This window comes from Betta splendens, chromosome 19, assembly GCF_900634795.4.
Source record: "Betta splendens chromosome 19, fBetSpl5.4, whole genome shotgun sequence".
Classification (NCBI taxonomy): domain Eukaryota; kingdom Metazoa; phylum Chordata; class Actinopteri; order Anabantiformes; family Osphronemidae; genus Betta; species Betta splendens.
Genome location: NC_040898.2, coordinates 5,921,047 through 5,938,311, shown reverse-complemented (window position 1 = coordinate 5,938,311; position 17,265 = coordinate 5,921,047). Strand labels below are relative to the sequence as shown.

General features: G+C 48.1%; 1 protein-coding gene across 14 annotated transcripts in view; it reads right to left on the bottom strand.

The window, feature by feature from the left end:
- The window catches only part of cacna1g (calcium channel, voltage-dependent, T type, alpha 1G subunit), a 115,149-nt gene that overhangs the window by 75,458 nt on the left and 22,426 nt on the right, over positions 1-17,265 (bottom strand). For all 14 annotated transcript variants that reach the window (XM_055504300.1, XM_055504308.1, XM_055504298.1 and 11 more), the window contains exon 3: positions 1,529-1,641. In XM_055504300.1, the coding sequence (XP_055360275.1) occupies positions 1,529-1,641 (113 nt within the window). The remainder of the gene's footprint in view (positions 1-1,528; positions 1,642-17,265) is intronic.

Here is a 17,265-nt window from a genome sequence, read left to right as displayed (position 1 = left end):
ACAGGCTGAAGTTGTCATCATTGCTTGCAATCGTGCATCCTCACTGTTTACGTTTTCCTCACAGTAGGTCGTGTTAGGAGCTTCGCTGGTTTAAAAAATCCGAGACAGACGAGGAGGAAAAGTCATCGGACGTGGCTGTCAAACAGCGTCTCAAGGCCCCCGAAGGCACGAGAGACAAATGTTCAGCTGGGACAAATATTTAACGCCTTGGGAGGGACTCCAGGGACTGTGTGGGGTAAACACCGCTCGCTAAAAACATCCCCGGGAGGGAGAAAGACCGGCCAAAGGTGAGGAGAGGATGACTCTCCCCAAGTCCAGATCAGGGACTCAGCAGTGAAACTCCCACCGAGAAGTGAAAAGGTTCAAAAGGTGCGACCGGAGCGGGGAGATTCAAACGGAGGAATTAATGAGAACGCGTTGAACCCCTAGGCGGCGCATTCACGCGCGCCGAGACGAGAGGGGAAGTCGCTGGATGAAATCACGCCTCGCGTCCTCGAGCGGAGCCCGTGGAGGGAGCGGACGGCGCCGGCTGCCGTGGCAACAGCAGAATCAGAAGCTCAGCTCCTCCGTTCTACAGATTCTCCACCGTTATCGACCACCTCGTTCTCTTTCAGGTTTCCTTTCTCTGGCTTTTCTCAGTTTTGGTCTCCTGTTTGTCTTTTAAAATGTCTTCATGCATTTCTTTTACTGGCACCGTTTCCTTTTCTCCCGCTCTGCTTAACTTTTCCTCTACTCTACCTTAATTTCTTTTCCTTCACCCTTATTTCCTCATGTTTTTTTAATTTGAACCTCTCCACTCTAATTGACTTTTTCGACTCGTTTTATTTCCTTCCCTGATTTTAATGGCCATATAAAGTTTCAGGTGGCCTTTTAAGGACCAAAACAAAGTCAGGCTTCGCTTATAAAACACCACAGAACCAGACAGACTCTTAAAAGGACTATACATCTTATCTCCTCCCTTCACTAAAAGAATCAGAGGCCTTTGTGTTTTTGAATGATAAACATCAAATTCAGTAACGAACTGGTAAACTTTCACCAAAAAACAACGTCTTCGCTTAGAAAATCCCTTCACAGCACAAGGTGAACAGTCCGACTGCACTTTATTCCATCTGAGCCACTCGTCACATGCAGAAAAAGCACCGTTCATTCTCCCTATTAGTGTTTGCTGGTTTAAAAGAGGTCTTTACATAAATGGCAACGCCTCCACACAATTGTTGCTGATTATTTCCCACCACAGATAATGCAAATGGGAGCTGCCGAGGCCAGATAGGCTGAAAAATACGGAGCAATGCAATGCATTGTTCTCAGAAATGTTTACTGTTTGTCTCCGCGTTCCTGCTGCTGGTTTTGAGTAACGACTGTACCGTCTCATCATCTGCCACGTACGCACTAATGCGTGACGTTCCTCAGCACTTGTCGTCCTTATCTACTACTGTCACGTCAACAAATCAATCTGTTTCTTTTTTTTTTTTGACTTTAGTAAACAATTTAGCAGCAAATAAAGGTGACGGATTAAAATGAGCCTTACCTGCAGGATCCTGCACCTGTCAGAGTCGCAGTCGATGTCTTCGCAGGGATGAAACATGCCCAGTGTCACACAGTTCAGCAGGATCACCAACATGGACGCTCGCTCGAACCACGTGGACTTTGGGTTAAGGAGGAAAAACGGAAAACAGCGCACAAAACACACAGTGATGCAAAGCTACCGTTTCTATTCCAACACAATGCACGTGGGAACGTTTAAGGAGGAAAAATGAGGCAAAGTGGAAACTGAGGAGAAGGAAAGCCCACCCCCTCCAGGTATGTTGGATAATGAATCTGTCGCTGGCGAGGGCCCTGAATAAGCACTTAATGGAGACTATGAAGCCAAACAAGAGACGAGGGAGGGCAGAGTACAAGCAGTGAGACGACAGGAGGATTCGGGTTGGAATTTTACAGGCCGCAGAGACGAACCCCAGTGACCCCAAGCAATGATGGAACTGAACACAGACCAGGACGACAGCTGCTGTAGTCAACACACACACACACACACACACACACACACACACACACACACACACACACACACACACACGTATCATGACACAGTTATGTGGGTCGTACGTGCTCACACAAGCACTCACCTACAGTGTATGTTACTGTAAAGACTGGTGTGTGTGTGTGTGTGTGTGTGTGTGTGTGTGTGTGTGTGTGTCCATTGACGAGTCAAAAGGAAAATGGCGCATCACATCTGCGAAGGTGCGCTAAAGTGTGCACGCGGGCTGTGAGGACAGATGACCTGCCCGTTTTTTATTGCGTTACGTCTCACTGTCTCTCTTATCGCTGACCGTCAGTGCAGTTGGGTCAGAGGATGCAACAGAGTGGATCCGAGCAAGCGCAGGACAAGCAACACCCCCTAAACTTAAATATTTCATCTTCCTTCCGGCTAAAATAAGCAAATGGGATCAAACAATTGGTCACAAGCCATAAACAGCAGAAGCCTGATACTGTATCTATTCTAAAAGGCATCCAACATCTCAAACTCACATTGTATCTTGACACCCCACTTATGACACCCTGCACCACGGACCGCAGCTCTGGACCCTAAATCCAGAGGAGATTTCCAGTCGAATTCGAAAGGACACAGCGTCAGGAAGTGCTCTACTGCGCTAGTTCCTATGCAGTATTGAACAGGAGTGCTGAATAATAGATGCAGGCTGGAGGGAGTCTGACTCCGTGACTAGCGGCGACATCAGTAGCATCAGCTGGGTAATAATGGCTGCATCTGGAAGGCGGCACAGGATGATGCCACACGCTGGAGGATGCACAGAAAGGCTGATGGGTCCAAAGGGAAGCAATTAAAAAGATCAGTCAGTGTGAGAGTGGGATCATTAAACGGGGAAACAAACCCCGAAACTGGGGAGTTTGGAAGCGGTGGCACCACAACTTTTCGGGAGGCCAAACTGCTGTTGACACCTAGCGTGATGAGAGCGGGACCACGAAGGTGGGGCTAATTAAAAATAACGAGGTGCAAGGGTCTCCTGTACGAGCTGCTGATATAATCAGCCTTCATTAGACTTAAGCACAGTGTCATCTTAGCTCAGTGAAGTGTCACTTACTCATTCAGATCCATTGGCCTCTAGACAGAACACATCGCTAAGTACGACGCGCTTGAAGGGAGTCATTATTCTCTATATGTTATTTTAGCTGCTTCTTTCTTTGTTTATGCAACACAACTGAATAAAACATGTGATACTATTAATATTCATAAGTGGATATTAACAATATTCGTAGCTGCCATAAACACTGTCAGTACAGCTTCATTCAAACTGTTCACGCAGCGTGAGCATCGACAGGACACGAGGTCAAGGTTCAAGCTTCAAGGTCATCGGAGGGTAAAGATGAACCATAGACCTCAACCATTGTGTTGTTACAAGAGCTGCGGCGTGAATGCTAACAATGTGTACAACCATTACTAATTACCCTTGTCCTAATTTAGCAAAGCAAAGCTTTGCGCAATGGAAATGTCTTCAAAAGCCTTGGAGTTTGCTATTGTTGGTACCATCAAACGTTGGCCTCATTAGGGAAAACAGAAAAATCGCTGAGTCTGGAGAAGTCGGCATGAAAAACTTCCACCAATCAGGAAGAGTGAAACTAAACCTCTAGACTCAGGAAACGGAACAGAACCACTTTAAAGTGCGGTGCGGTTCTGTGGAGTCCGACCGCACGCTCCGGCCCAGATGACACGCGATTTCTCAAAATGACCCAGGAGCCTAAACTGAATAAATAAATCTGCACGTTCAGTCCTAATGATTCCTACGCTACAGAAGCTGGTCATGACGGCGGCCCGTCCTCATGAATGCTGATACGCGGCATCATTAGTGTCGGCTGCTGTGGACAGAGTGAACCTCTCAAAGCATCACGCGGTTGCTTATTCATCAAGGCTGCTTTCCGGCTGCAGTATTAATCAATAGACACAAGTTTGTAGAGTTGGGCCAACTGGAAAATGGAGAATTTATTGGCGAACTGGAAGCCACATTAATGCAACCGTCTTATTTCCTTACTATCAGTTTATTGTTGAGGAAATAATCAAACAAATCTCCTAATTTTGTTGTGCTCAAAGCCAAATTTCTTAACACACATTTTATTTTGACACAGGGATTCTATAGTTTCCATAGGAATTTTACAGTAGACAGGTCCTCCTAATGTTTTAAAGGCCCGGAAACCTGCTGACATGTTGGCTGTTAACAGGTAACATTCACCAGATGTAGTATAGGAAAAGGAATATATGTGTATTAATATTTAAGTATAATCAGTCTTATGTTCTCCAACCAGGATCAGAAACAGAAGCAAAAGGTTTCACCTTTTGTAACATTTGATCTGGGAATATATATATATATTATATTATAAATGCTTATTGACTCTGTAATGATGCTGCCAGCTAGAAAGATGAATGATATGATCTTTGTGTTTAGGTCTTACTGTAGAAGTACAGTAAGAACAGAGGGCTTGTGCAGAAGGATGGAGACAAAGCAAAACATTAAATGTGAATAATCCGAATAATTCAGTCAATAACTCTCTCCTGCCTTCGTTCTCCTCCTCCGTTGCTCCAGCTGGTGGGCTATAATTAAACAATAAGGGGAGAATGTTTGCAGTTGTGCTTTCAGTGTGAAGACACACACACACACACACACACACACACACACACACACACACACACACACACACACACACACACACACACACACACACACACACACACCTTCATGGTGTCAGCATATAAACAAGCAGTGACGCCCTGAGGGATGGATTCAATTAGAGGGAAGAGACACAAGGATATGCTCTGTCAAAACTATGAAAGAAAGAAGCCTGCACCACAACCCGGACCCACACATGCAGACAAACTCACAGAACGCTTTCAACACACAGGCAGGATTACAAAAACTCATCAACACCTCAAAAAGAAATCTGTGTTCCTGTCTCACGGGGTCTTTTCAGCCTTATCGCTTTCACACACCCTTTATTTCACTCAGCTAAACACACACACACACACACACGCACGCACACGCGCACACACACACACGCACGCGCTTAAAGTTGTGTCTTCTTACCTAATGAAAGAAAACAACATTCGCTCAGACTCTGTCCACTAATGAGCCGACGCCAAACATCAGGACACAAGCTGGGAACGAGCAACGTCTACATTCACACGTGAACTGTGAAACAACAGCCAACACAGTGAACTTTTGGCAAAAAAAAAAACAAACTTTTACCTTCTCGGACAGACTTTCGCGAGCGCAGGGAAATGAATCCTCAGCAGGATCAGACGGGGTGTGCACACAATCCGAGGGCGATCAATAGAGAAGCGCCTACCAGAATAGATACTATTCATTGTGTTTACTGTAGCTCACACAGGACGTGCTCCTGCATCCGACAACGCTCAGACGCTTAGACTCAAAATCTGGATTTGACGGGCAACAGATGCAGGTTTATGAGCAGCGAGGTAGCTGCTGATGCTATGATTATATGTATCTAATCCTTATATGAATTATGATATACTCATATTATGATATAGGTTTTGTAATTAACTACAGCAGTGAATCTCCCACATCAAATCCATTTCAATAGATATAAAGCCCAAGTACAGTATTGTATCATTTGGGGCTTCATTTGTAACATCTACAATCCAGTCATAAAAATATAAAACTCACCTAAAATGCATTAATTATTGCCACTATTATATTTCTGTCTGTAACGTCCCAAAACATGTGTGAGCAATTAAAGCAGCATGAATGCACAGTATGTAATAAAGACTGTTTGATGCAACATAGCGTAACTTTGACTTATTTGACCCCATTATGCTCGTGGAGGCACGGAGGACTCTCGCAGAGGGCGTGCACACGCAACGCTTCTTGGTTAAAACTCATTCTGCCCCGAAGTGCAGACATGACAAACGCAGAGTTCTGCACCAGTGAACCCAAGACTTTCTGGCACAGGAAGTAACCAGGAAACGAGAGAGCTAGAGGTGGAAGAGGTGCGCTGACATTCAGCCGTGCGTGTGTGTGTGTGTGTGTGTGTGTATGTGTGTGTGTGTGTGTGTGTGTGTTCATTCCCTCTGTGTGTGTGTGTGTGTGTGTGTGTGTGTGTGTGTGTGTGTGTGTGTGTGTGTGTGTGTGTGTGTGTGTGTGTGTGTTCGTTCCCTCTTTAAAAGACGTCTGTGAGACTGGTCTTAATGAACAGATGGAACACGGACGGAAGCAGAGACAGAAACAATGATTGAATTTAGAAAAGGAGACATAACAGTGAAATGTGGACTTGTAGCGTTGAACATCGGAGGGTTATGACAGTGAGGGACCTAAGGAAAGATTCGGGAGACAAGCCTCCAGGGGTGAGCAGATGTCCGTCATACTAATCGTCTTCATGTCAAGTCCGAGTCACCGACCGACGCCTGTTTCTCTGAGTCCCAGTCATTGAACTGATTTCATGGCATTTAAGTACAATAAAACCAATAAATCAAAGGAAACTGGAGGAGAGTCTTTAGAAATGTTTGGCTTTCTTTGCTAGAAAACTGATACAGCGATTTTTCTTGGGAGGCCTTTTCTCCGATTTGGACGGACCCGTGCATGTTCCTGTAAAACCCACACACTTGGATTCAGACTGAAGCAACTTTGAGAGCGCGACGAGGCCGCCGAAACTTTCTGACAGGAAACAAGCGGTGGATGCGAGGAAACGGCCGCATCGAGAACCTGGAACCACCTCCAGCGCCGGTGGAGTTCGGCCTCGGTTAGAAACGTCTTCTCTTCAGAGGAGAAACTCTACAAAGGTGAAAATCACTAAACAGGAAGTGGAGTCGGCTCCGGGTGAGAAGTGGGAGACAGCTGCTCGCGCCTCACCTTCGCCGCTCATCTTCCAGAAAAATCTCTCCTTTCCCTGAAAGCGTTTTTTTTTTTTTTGTCTGATCACTCTTCTTTCACTTCCCTGTCTGCATTGTCCTACCCTCAGCTATTCTTCGCTAGGATATTGACAGGAATAAAACTTTCTTTCATACAAGAGTGCTGAACATGCCAGAATAAAATAAAAAAAAGGGGGAGGGAGCAGGAGGAGGAAGGATGTTCATGAAATATTGAGGGCGACCGCGGCGGCACTTTGTAATTCACGATTCGTCACTGTCATCGTGCATAAAAGTGTTCGTGTGTGCGCGTGTGTGCGCGTCTCCCTCACGTGGAGCCCATCTGTGTGAGCGACACATGAAGAAGAGGCAGTTTATCCAAACAATAGATGGAGCCTCTGGGAGTCGCACCGTTTCAGGTGCAAACATATTCGACCGCTGTCGTCGTTTAGCGGTCGCTTCCATTTCAATCAGGAGCCCCCGAAGATGAGAAATGAGTCGGAATATGAAACTTTACGTAGTGATGGTGAAAAACCTGGCGACCGCGTTCCAGTGTGTGGACCCACTGCTGGTTTAACGCAGCGTATTCCAGCGGCTTATCGCTAACCTGAGTCAGGAGCCGGGGAGTTAGGAGGTCGAGCGAAGGCGCCGCATGCTTTCACACCGGCGGTATCAGCGCTCACCATATGAGGAGGGGGGGGGGGGTCCAGCGGTGAGGACGGGGGAGTGGAAGACGAAACATCTGAGAGGCGACGACGAGGCGGATGAGAGAGCGAGGGAAGAACGGAGCGAGTCCCCTCTGAGTCGCTCTAACGTCTCCATAACGCATTGGGCCTCACCTGTGTGTGTGGTGGGGGGGGGGGGTTAGATAACTGGCCTAATGATTTCCCACGGGGGACACTGAAGATAGCGAAAAGCATTAAACTTTTACTAGCTTACATTATTGATAACCTCAGCCCCTCGTTCCAAGATGCTGTCCATTTAAATACTGTGGGCAGCAACTTTGCTTCATTCTCCCTCCTCATGAATATAGATGCACAGCGAACACCCGCTATTATGCTAACAGAATGGGGACGGGAGGGGGGGGGGGGGGTCTCACAAGCAGATCAATTTTTATGCGAGAGTAGCGAAAGAAAGAGCTGACTTTACGATCTGGTTGCCTTGACGATGTGCAGGACAAAACCAGTTTATCTTGCGAGACGTCGTCGCGTGAACACGGCCCATCTTTCCATCTTTCTCACTTTGCGTCTTGGTGTTTTTCTTTTTACCTAAGTGAATCTTACATATGAAATTTATGCGCCGGCGAGGAGACGGTGGTGGGCGGTGGTGAGGGTCCTAATGGGTTCAATGCACACACACACACACACACACACACACACACACACACACACCTCTCAACAGCCAGGAAACACCCGTGTATCTTGGCGCTGCTCACCGCGGGTTGCTAGGCAACGCCTGCTTTCATTTGGGAAGTACTGTGAAGTTACATCTCTATCGCTGTGGCGTCTGGAGCTGAAGCGACGCGCCGCAACTTTGAGCGAGGCACCGGAGTCTGACATTGGTTGCGGCAACACCGAAAGCGACCGGAACGCGAGGAACTCCGCGTTCTACCGTCGGCCATCGGCAAAGAACGCGCGCCTCCGGGCACTGTTGTACTGCACGGCGGCAGGTTGGGGGACGGACCGCACTCCACTCTCCTATTAAATGTCAGCGCGGCGACGTGTGAAGGCAGAGAACAAGGAGTGGGAGAGAGATTTCACAGTTAAGAAGGAGCCGCTTTGGTGACGTAACATTGGGAAATATCACGTTCTTCTCTAGAGTCAGCAGGAAGGTGGACGGGAGGACGCCGTGTATCACGTACTGTTACAGTAGCTCCTGCAGCTGTTCAGACAGATGTGAGTCAGAAAGGGAAACAGCTTGGCACAAATCCAGCACTCGAATCAACATCAAACCCCATTGAAGCCACTTGTTGTACATTACAGGGTTGAAGCCTGTATTACAGTCTTATATGTGACACACTGTACACAGTCAGACTGAATAATTGATCTGAAGGCTGATGTGAGGCTTGAATGATTTCAACTGACTATTGTTCTTCAGGCCTCGGTTCTAGTTCCTTAGGACTTGGCTGCGTCGGGCTTGAATCCCGCCGCCGCTGCCACTTCATTCATAAACGAAAGCTATTTAGAGGCCTCCGTCCATTCGGCGGAATCAGCATTGAATGCACACAGCGCGTGCGAGTGCCAGGCGGGTCCTGTTCGGTGCCACAGCCAACAAACGGGCCGTTAATCCTTCAAGGAAAGAGCAAAATATGCCCCGCTCTGCTCCGGCGAGGCCCAGCTACTATACCTAGCCAAACACGGCCAGCGACTTAGCCAAACACGGCTAGCTGCCTAGCCAAACCCTGCTAGCTACCTAGCCAAACACAACCAGCTACCTAGCCAAACCCTGCTAGCTACCTAGCCAAACACGGCTAGCTACCTAGCCAAACACTGAAACGAAGGAAGGCGGCCATGGGAGAAGAATGTCGGAACTGTAAATATGCAAAACAAGGGGGAAATTATGACGAGACAGAATTCTGCAGGAGTCCCGGGAGATCGGTTCTTATCGGCGCGGCCGATCTCGCCCCCGGAACCGGCAGGGGCTAATATCAGGGCAGTTAGCGGAGGCACGCTACCGTAGCCTCGCGAGCGAGCACACGTGAAAGCAATCACGTCGCTACATGTCATGCCTTCGAATATTTAGGGCGCTCTCCGGAGCTAATTTGCAATCAGCGCTAACAAGGGGAGCGCACGCATCGAGTCCCGCGCGGGAGCCATGACGTCAGCTGATGGCGCGTTCACAGTCAGACACGACGATGGCGCTTCAAGACCGAGATGCTGGTAAAAGCTTGAGTGGAAGCTGTTTACGGTTTGTGATCCGTACTGGGCGCTTTACTTCAAATCCTACAGGGCTCTAGACTAAGATGGAGGCTGATTGGAACATTATGAGTTGCCATGACGGTCCTGAACTCACCGTAGCGTTTATACACTTTGACTCTAATCAGCCTCTTTTCTGCGGCTCGGAACACAGACCACTCTGTTCCTGCTGTCATCTCGCGTCCCGCTCTGGACCAGGGATAAATAAAAGCATGTTCCTGCCTTAATGGCGAACAGCAGTGTTTTTGTCGTCGCCACTGTGATTTCTGGCAGCGATGTGCGGTAAGGTAAAGGCCGGTCGCGTTATTAGGAGGCGTTTCTTAAAATACAGATGCTGACGAAAGAGAGAGAGAGAGAGCGAGGATGTTTTTAGTACTTGCACTAAAACACATCTCTCTCTCTCTCTCTCTCTTAGCAACAAAGCACGCACGCAGGTGCTGTATAGATATGATACTGTATACTGTAGGTATGATGTCATCTTCTACTGGTGCCTCAGAGACAAGCAGAGGAGAACAGCATGGATTACATGTAAACCACTAATTGGCTTGCTCGTTATGACTGTCAATAATATTTAATATATTTGACAAAATGCTTCAAAATTGATTTACATATTAATGATTGCTCAATGGAACAATTCATTTGTTACTGTGCTACTTCAGTTGTGTTCATGCTGCCTGAAGACAGGAAGTTTGTTGGGAATTGCATCAGGTAAAAAGTTTGTTGTTGTTGTTGTCTTTTAAAGGATCCTTGCGTTACTCATGTAACTCATTGAAGTTATTAAGTTCAAGATAATAAGCATGTAATAAACAATCACACTCAAGCCCTTTCTTATTTTGATGCACACCAAGATTATGCCAGCTACTCATTCCCTGGAGACTTCACACAAAACATGACCTCAACCATTAAAGGTTTCCTCTTTAAATAATGCTTTAATTCCTTGATTGATTGTAGACAGCTGCCAGATGACATCACCACTAGGCTGCTGTCTGGACCCGCGACGCCTCAACGTGGCCGTGCAGCAAGAACCAGGATAAACACCCTGGGGTCCACAGACGCGTGCCGCTGCATCTGATCGACAGCCCACCCTGGTGTGTACCTCAATGCACCGCAGCACGTACAGTACGGGCGCCGCCATCGCTGGCTCAGGCCCAGAGCCACAGGCCCGGATCAGCAGTCACAGCACCGCGCAGAACTCAGCGCCGCCGCTAACTGGTCTCTCCTCCAGGCCAAGCCAGTGCTCTGGCGCTGAGCAGCACATTATACAAAGCAAATAAGCCGTGGCTATAGGCTCCAATAGCCTCTGAGAAAAGGCAGAGCGAGGTCGGCAGGGAGTGTGAAGGAGAGAGAGCGAGGGAAGCAGCCCCATAAACCTCAGAGACGCTAAAAGCTTTGCCAATCTGGAAGAATGCTGGCTGGATATTAACTGTTGGATGACTCAAATCTTTCTCTGTAGGTTTAGAAAAAGTCCAGGTCTGTGTTGTTTGGCTCCCTCCGACTTCACAAAAAGGAAAGAAAAGGAGCACGAGGGGGAGATTTAAAGAAAACAACGCGTCTAAGGCCTCGCAGAAGCAACAACAGCGAGTTTAAATCTTCAGGCGTAAGCTGCTTTTGACAAGCTTTGCTGCTGTAGCGGTGACTTCTTTGTCGAGACGTTCATGAGTGCAGCATTGGAAGCCACCCTGAGTAACCCGAGTCCACCGCGTATAACAAAACTACGTTACTGCGGGTATTGATACTTCATCGAGCCACAGACCACCACACGCAGGGTACAAACACGTTTTCTCCATGACAACAATAAAACGTCCACACTCTCCGGACGGCAGCTCCTCGTCATTGGCCGGGAGTCGGTTTCCATGGGAACGGAGTTGGCATTTGTGTGTTTGGGCGCGGGGAGTTGTGTACAGTACAGGAACGTGTACACACAGGGCTGTGATTACACAATGAAAACACATGCAGAGATGCAGCAGGAGTCTCGAGCGTCTCAAACTGGGGGTTGGACCTCTGCCTCGCTTTAAAAGTGAGGGAGGAGCGATTCAATTGGCTTTTACGGCAGCATTCTTATTTTCTGCTTCCTCTCTTGGCCTAGAATTTATAATAGTTAGAAAATATGTGCAGTAAATCGGTGACATTTGTCTTCGGATGCAAAGTTGCAGTGGGTTTGGGTTCAAAACTGCATCTTTGGGCAAGATGGAGAAAAAGCGTCGGAATAATGTACGATTTGAGCAAACAGTGTCACATAAATATCAAACACACACCCGGTGCAGCAACACAAATAACAAACAGACGAGCGCTCCATGTGGAGCACTCGCAGAGGAGTGCGGCGGGAGGTCGCCTCCGGCAAGCCCCAGTAATGAGGGAACGCCAGCGAGCGCCAGGGGAAGGAGGAGGAAAAAAAACCCAAACAATGGGAAACAAACTAAGAGGGAGCTTCAAAACACAACAGCCCTGTTGAGAGACGGTCACAAAGTGGCTGAAGGAAAAGCAGCTCGAACGGAGGCCGGAGCCAAATTGGAGCTTCCACTGCGGCAAAGTCAACATTTGCACCGTGCAGCTGCCAGCGGGAGCGTTTCTCCTCACGCCGAATGACTGTCAGGCGTCTGCATCTACACTATGTGCGAAGCAAAGCTTTGCAGGTGACGCGTTTGAACCGCCAGCATCCGTTTCCTCTTTGCAAAGCCACCGACTGGAGCCACAGTGGACGTTACGACAAAAAGGTCCGGGAATGAAACGGACACGAGAAGGATTTAAAGCGGCCGATGCCGTCGCTCCCAGGTGCACGTGGCACAACGCGCCTTTCACACGGAAACAAAGAGCGGCGTTAGACAGACCTGCAGCTATTACGACTCCGCACATGTGCATTTCCCTGCTGCTCCTGGCATTAAAATAGACACAGAAGTACACGACAAATGTACTTCTGATCACATGACTAGCAATTTAATCAGGTTGTTCATTCACCCCTGTAAAAATGATATTTAGTGTATATATGCATACTGTAGATGGAGCCTACGCCTAATCTAATGATGCGTTCAGGTGTTTGGCATCAGTGAGGGAAATCTCGCCTACAACAACGTTACAGCAGCAGCTCGGACCACCTGGGCCGCTCTGTGACAATAAACTAAAAGGTTTATATGTTTGTACGTACAGACTTTTTCAAATGTTGTTCTTCGACTGAAGTTTAATTAGATGCAATGGGGTGTTGCGTCTACTCGCTTAATGCTATACTAACTGTCATTAGTAGAAATATTGGGACCTTTCAGGATTAAAGTGACTCTTGCATAAACCAGTTACAACTAGAACATGTACGGAGCCCAGTGGACCACAGGCTAATCTGGCAGAGGCCGGTGATGAGATTTAGGAGCACAGCGACACGAAAACATCCAGGGCAACACTCTCCCCATAGAAGTGAGCAATCGTGTGTTTGAATGACTCAGAGCTTTTAATTGGAGCGCCGGCAGCGGCTAAGCTAACCCTGTTAAGTTGTTTCAGATTAGCATCAGTAAGACGGCTTGATTACAGTTAATTCAGTGGGATCACACAACACAACGCACTAATGGAGCTCCTAATGAGCGATCCATCCGCAAATGAGAGCTGAAGGCCACTTTGTTAACTTTTAAAGGGCTTTTGGCTTCGAGGCAAAAAACAGGAGGCACGTGGCAGAAGAAGCTCCATAAAGATTCATTTTAACGATAATATCTGACAAGCTGGTGTTTTTTGCCCACAACCTTAACGGTGACCTATGATTTTTATCATTCCTTCCTTCCTACTGTAGTCTGTGCTCATGAAAAGCAGATGATTTGCCCTCTTGAGCCCAAACGCGGTTTGTTTTCACAGCTATGTTAATCTAATTACCCCCATAATTACACCCATCAGCGCCCGCGGTGAAGTGGATCATCTTGGTCCGATTGTCTTGGTGCAGGAGGTTTCCCCTTCATTTGCCGCCGCACGACGCGAGCAGATCAATCACGCACGGGCTTCGCTCAGACGCCGCGTCTAAAGGCCGCGCTGGCTTCTTCCCCTGGAGGCCGCAGACGATGACAAAGCTCACACAACTTGGTGCTTTTTGGTGAAAGGAGTTGACTTAAAAGCAAGTACGTAGACAAAAGTCTGACCAAATGTGTCAGGGCCAACAAAAGCCTGATGACAGACTCCATATAGTGATAACACACACACACACACACACACACACACACACACACACACACACACACACACCTCCTGAGAGCTAAGTATCTCCTGACATGTCGGCAGCAGTAATCGATTCCCATTTGAATTAGAGCCAGGCTTCTCATTAAACTGCCGGTTCACCAGGTCATCCTCGGGGACCTTCTACTGTATCTCTCCATCACGAACACACTCTCTCGCTCTCGCTTTCATTCCCTTCCAACGGCTAGGAAGGAATGGCTTAATCCCTGGAACCCTCCATTTACAGGAGGAGCCCATTGATCTGAGCGTACACACACACACACACACACACACACACACACACACACACACACACACACACACACACACACACACACACACACACACACACACACACACACACACACAGAGCCTATGAGAAACTGTATCTGCAGCCTGGAAACCGCTGTCACTCACCGACACTGCTGACATTTACGCCCATGTACTTATCACCCCACCATTAGTCTTTTTAATTATCACCATACACACCATGTTTGATTCACAACCCTCTCACGGAGCACGAGGGCAGCTTCGCTTATGGATCAGAGCTTTCTGACAGAAGTCGCTGCCCGCCAACGTTGAGCGCTGGGTCTGGGCCTCGTAAACGTGTGTGGGCAGCGACCTGGGAGCTCCGCCGTGGAGGCTGCAGGTAGAACACAGAAGCCTGAGGCGCACGGTGCTCCTCTACTGAGGGGATGAAATGAGACAAACAGGCTCTCTGTTCCATTAGCTCCACAAGCGTTTGTTTCCATACGCCAGACTCCAAAAAAAACCCAAAAACCCACGCCCCGCACAAGGTAAATCCTAATTAACAAAGGATTCCCGTAAAGCTTTGGGATTCGCGGCGAGGCCTGTCGGAAACTCCCAAAGCTCCGCCGGCCGACGCGCTAGAAGCAGATTCAAAGTTGGTGGAACTTAATCTGCTCCGCTGCCGTGCTTTGAGAAATTTCCACCGCTGGGAAAAGTCGGAATCTAGTGCGAAAGCCTGCGGCGCTAATGCGGCCACGGCTGTCACTGCCTCTTATTAAATATGTGCTGAGCTAGTGGGAAACTCCCTAATCCGGGATTTTCTGTGTTCTGCATCTTCGTTAGTCACAGAGGAATCATTAACATTTATGGGAGGACCTGCTTCATAACAGAACACTGGACGATGCTTCTGTACCTGGATCACGTCTACACATGTGTCAAAGCGTCTATTGCTGATTCTTTAAGAAAATGTGTCTTTGTTGACTCAAAACCAGCATATTCATATTATAGATGGAAGTTAGATGAGGAGATTATAATAGAAATAGGGTTTTCACACTCTTACAGGTAAAAAGTGAGTCCTTGTGTCCATCTCGTATCCATCACAAGCATCACAGATGGATGATGAAGCCTAAAGTGCCCCCCCCCCCTTGTCTGAATGTCACTTTCCATCACCGTCTCCATTCATCCATCTCTCTCTCTCTCCGTCCATCATTCTCTGAATCATTTCCTCCCGGCTACTGCAGCCGTCGCCTCCTGTCTCCACGCGCTTCATCCTCCCGCTCCACCTACAACGCCGACCACAGATCGTCTCATCGCTCGGTGCTGCTGCGATCAGCTCAGTTTAATTCAAATAGGAGGAGTCAGTCAAACCCTACACACGACGAGAGCTGTTCCTGTTATTTTATACCCAGAGTAATAAAAGCTGGAATAATGTCACTACGATCGGATACTTCACTGGGAAACGGTGCTCAGACATGTTGAACCAAGGCTCAGCAACGCGGCGTGATCGTCTTTGTGAACATCATCAGAAGCAGCTCACGGCTTTGCTGAGATCTGCAGGAGGACTAGAGTCTGAAAGCGCGATGGAGCCAGACGCCCACACAAACACAGTGGCACATGCACAGATTGATCCACTTTATCTCAACTCCAGCCGCCCTGTGGGATGCTGAGATCTATCACGCACGCAGCATACAGCTGCTGCATGTGTGTGTGTGTGTGTGTGTGTGTGTGTGTGTGTGTGTGTGTGTGTGTGAGCGAGCAAGAGAGAGAGAGAGAGAGCGTTTCATCATCCTCAAAGCGCCCCAACGCCAAAAGCTTCACCCGACAACATCTTGGCTTAAACCGCACGTCTGGAGGGGGAAGTCAGACATCTTCTGCAGGCATCAGATACGTTCTCAGCAAAACTACAGAGCAGCCACACAACTGAAGAAATGGGGGGGTGGTGTACTAAGTCTTTAGTAGCTGCTGTTATGTGCAACATGGAGCAGAAAAACTAATTAGCCAGGACTTATTAAAAGGAAGCAGGTCGGTTTGAATGCTGATTGTGCAAATATAGTGCCGCAAGCTAATATACAGTCTCTTGTGGGACTCCCTGCACAATATAGCAAAGGATGTACAGTGCTGTATGTAACGTGTGTGAAAAAAAAGATGTAAGGAAAGTTCAGGAAACCAGAAGAAAGCAACAAAAGCGTAACTTCATTCATGGATGAAAGCAGGAAGATGCACTTTGACAGCATCTGCATGAAGCCAGAACCGAGCTCAGTGTGAGTTTCATGGCAGAACCGCTCGCTCTCTCCCTCCCATCGCGCCCATTGTGCGCTCGTCCGGCGCCGTCCTCGCTTCGCACCTAACTAAAACTGCAAGCTCCGCGTTCTCCTCCTCCAAAAAGGATAAAAAGCGTGAAAGTGTGCATCAGCAAAAAGGCATTTGCTAAAAAAAAAAAACAAACAAAAAAAAACACGCGCGGTCCACGCTGCCCGGCTGCATCTGGTTTGCGTTACCACGTCGACGGTGGGGAAGTGCATCGGCGCCTCGCTCCCATTGGTCCTCTGCTGCCGGCATTGGTTTTAATTGGCCGTCTTAGTGCCAGACCCTCATGCTCACACACACACACACACACACACACACACACACACACACACACACACACACACACACACGCTCTGCAAGCGGGGGAAGGTTCTAGCAAAAACAGGCAGAGGTGGCCAACGTTTCAAAGTTGAGCTAATTGGGAGCCCTCCCCCCTCCTCCCTCCTCATCACGTCCGCATGCTTCGGAAGAAATATTCTGCACAATTAACACTAAAACTATTAATACCTGCAGGTTTGTGGGAGAGACAAACTAAAGGAAGCGAGCGACGCTTCCCGCGATGAGAACACAGTGGCAGCGTGTCGCAGGGTTGCCCCCCTGATACACCTACACGCGCTCACGTTGGGGTCTCCCCGAGTCAAAGCCAGATGGAGGGTTTTTCCACTGGTCTCGGAGATGCTGTGAGTAAATACACACAGCTGGAGACCACATGGCGACTGGCTAACAAAGACTGAGGAAAAGCTT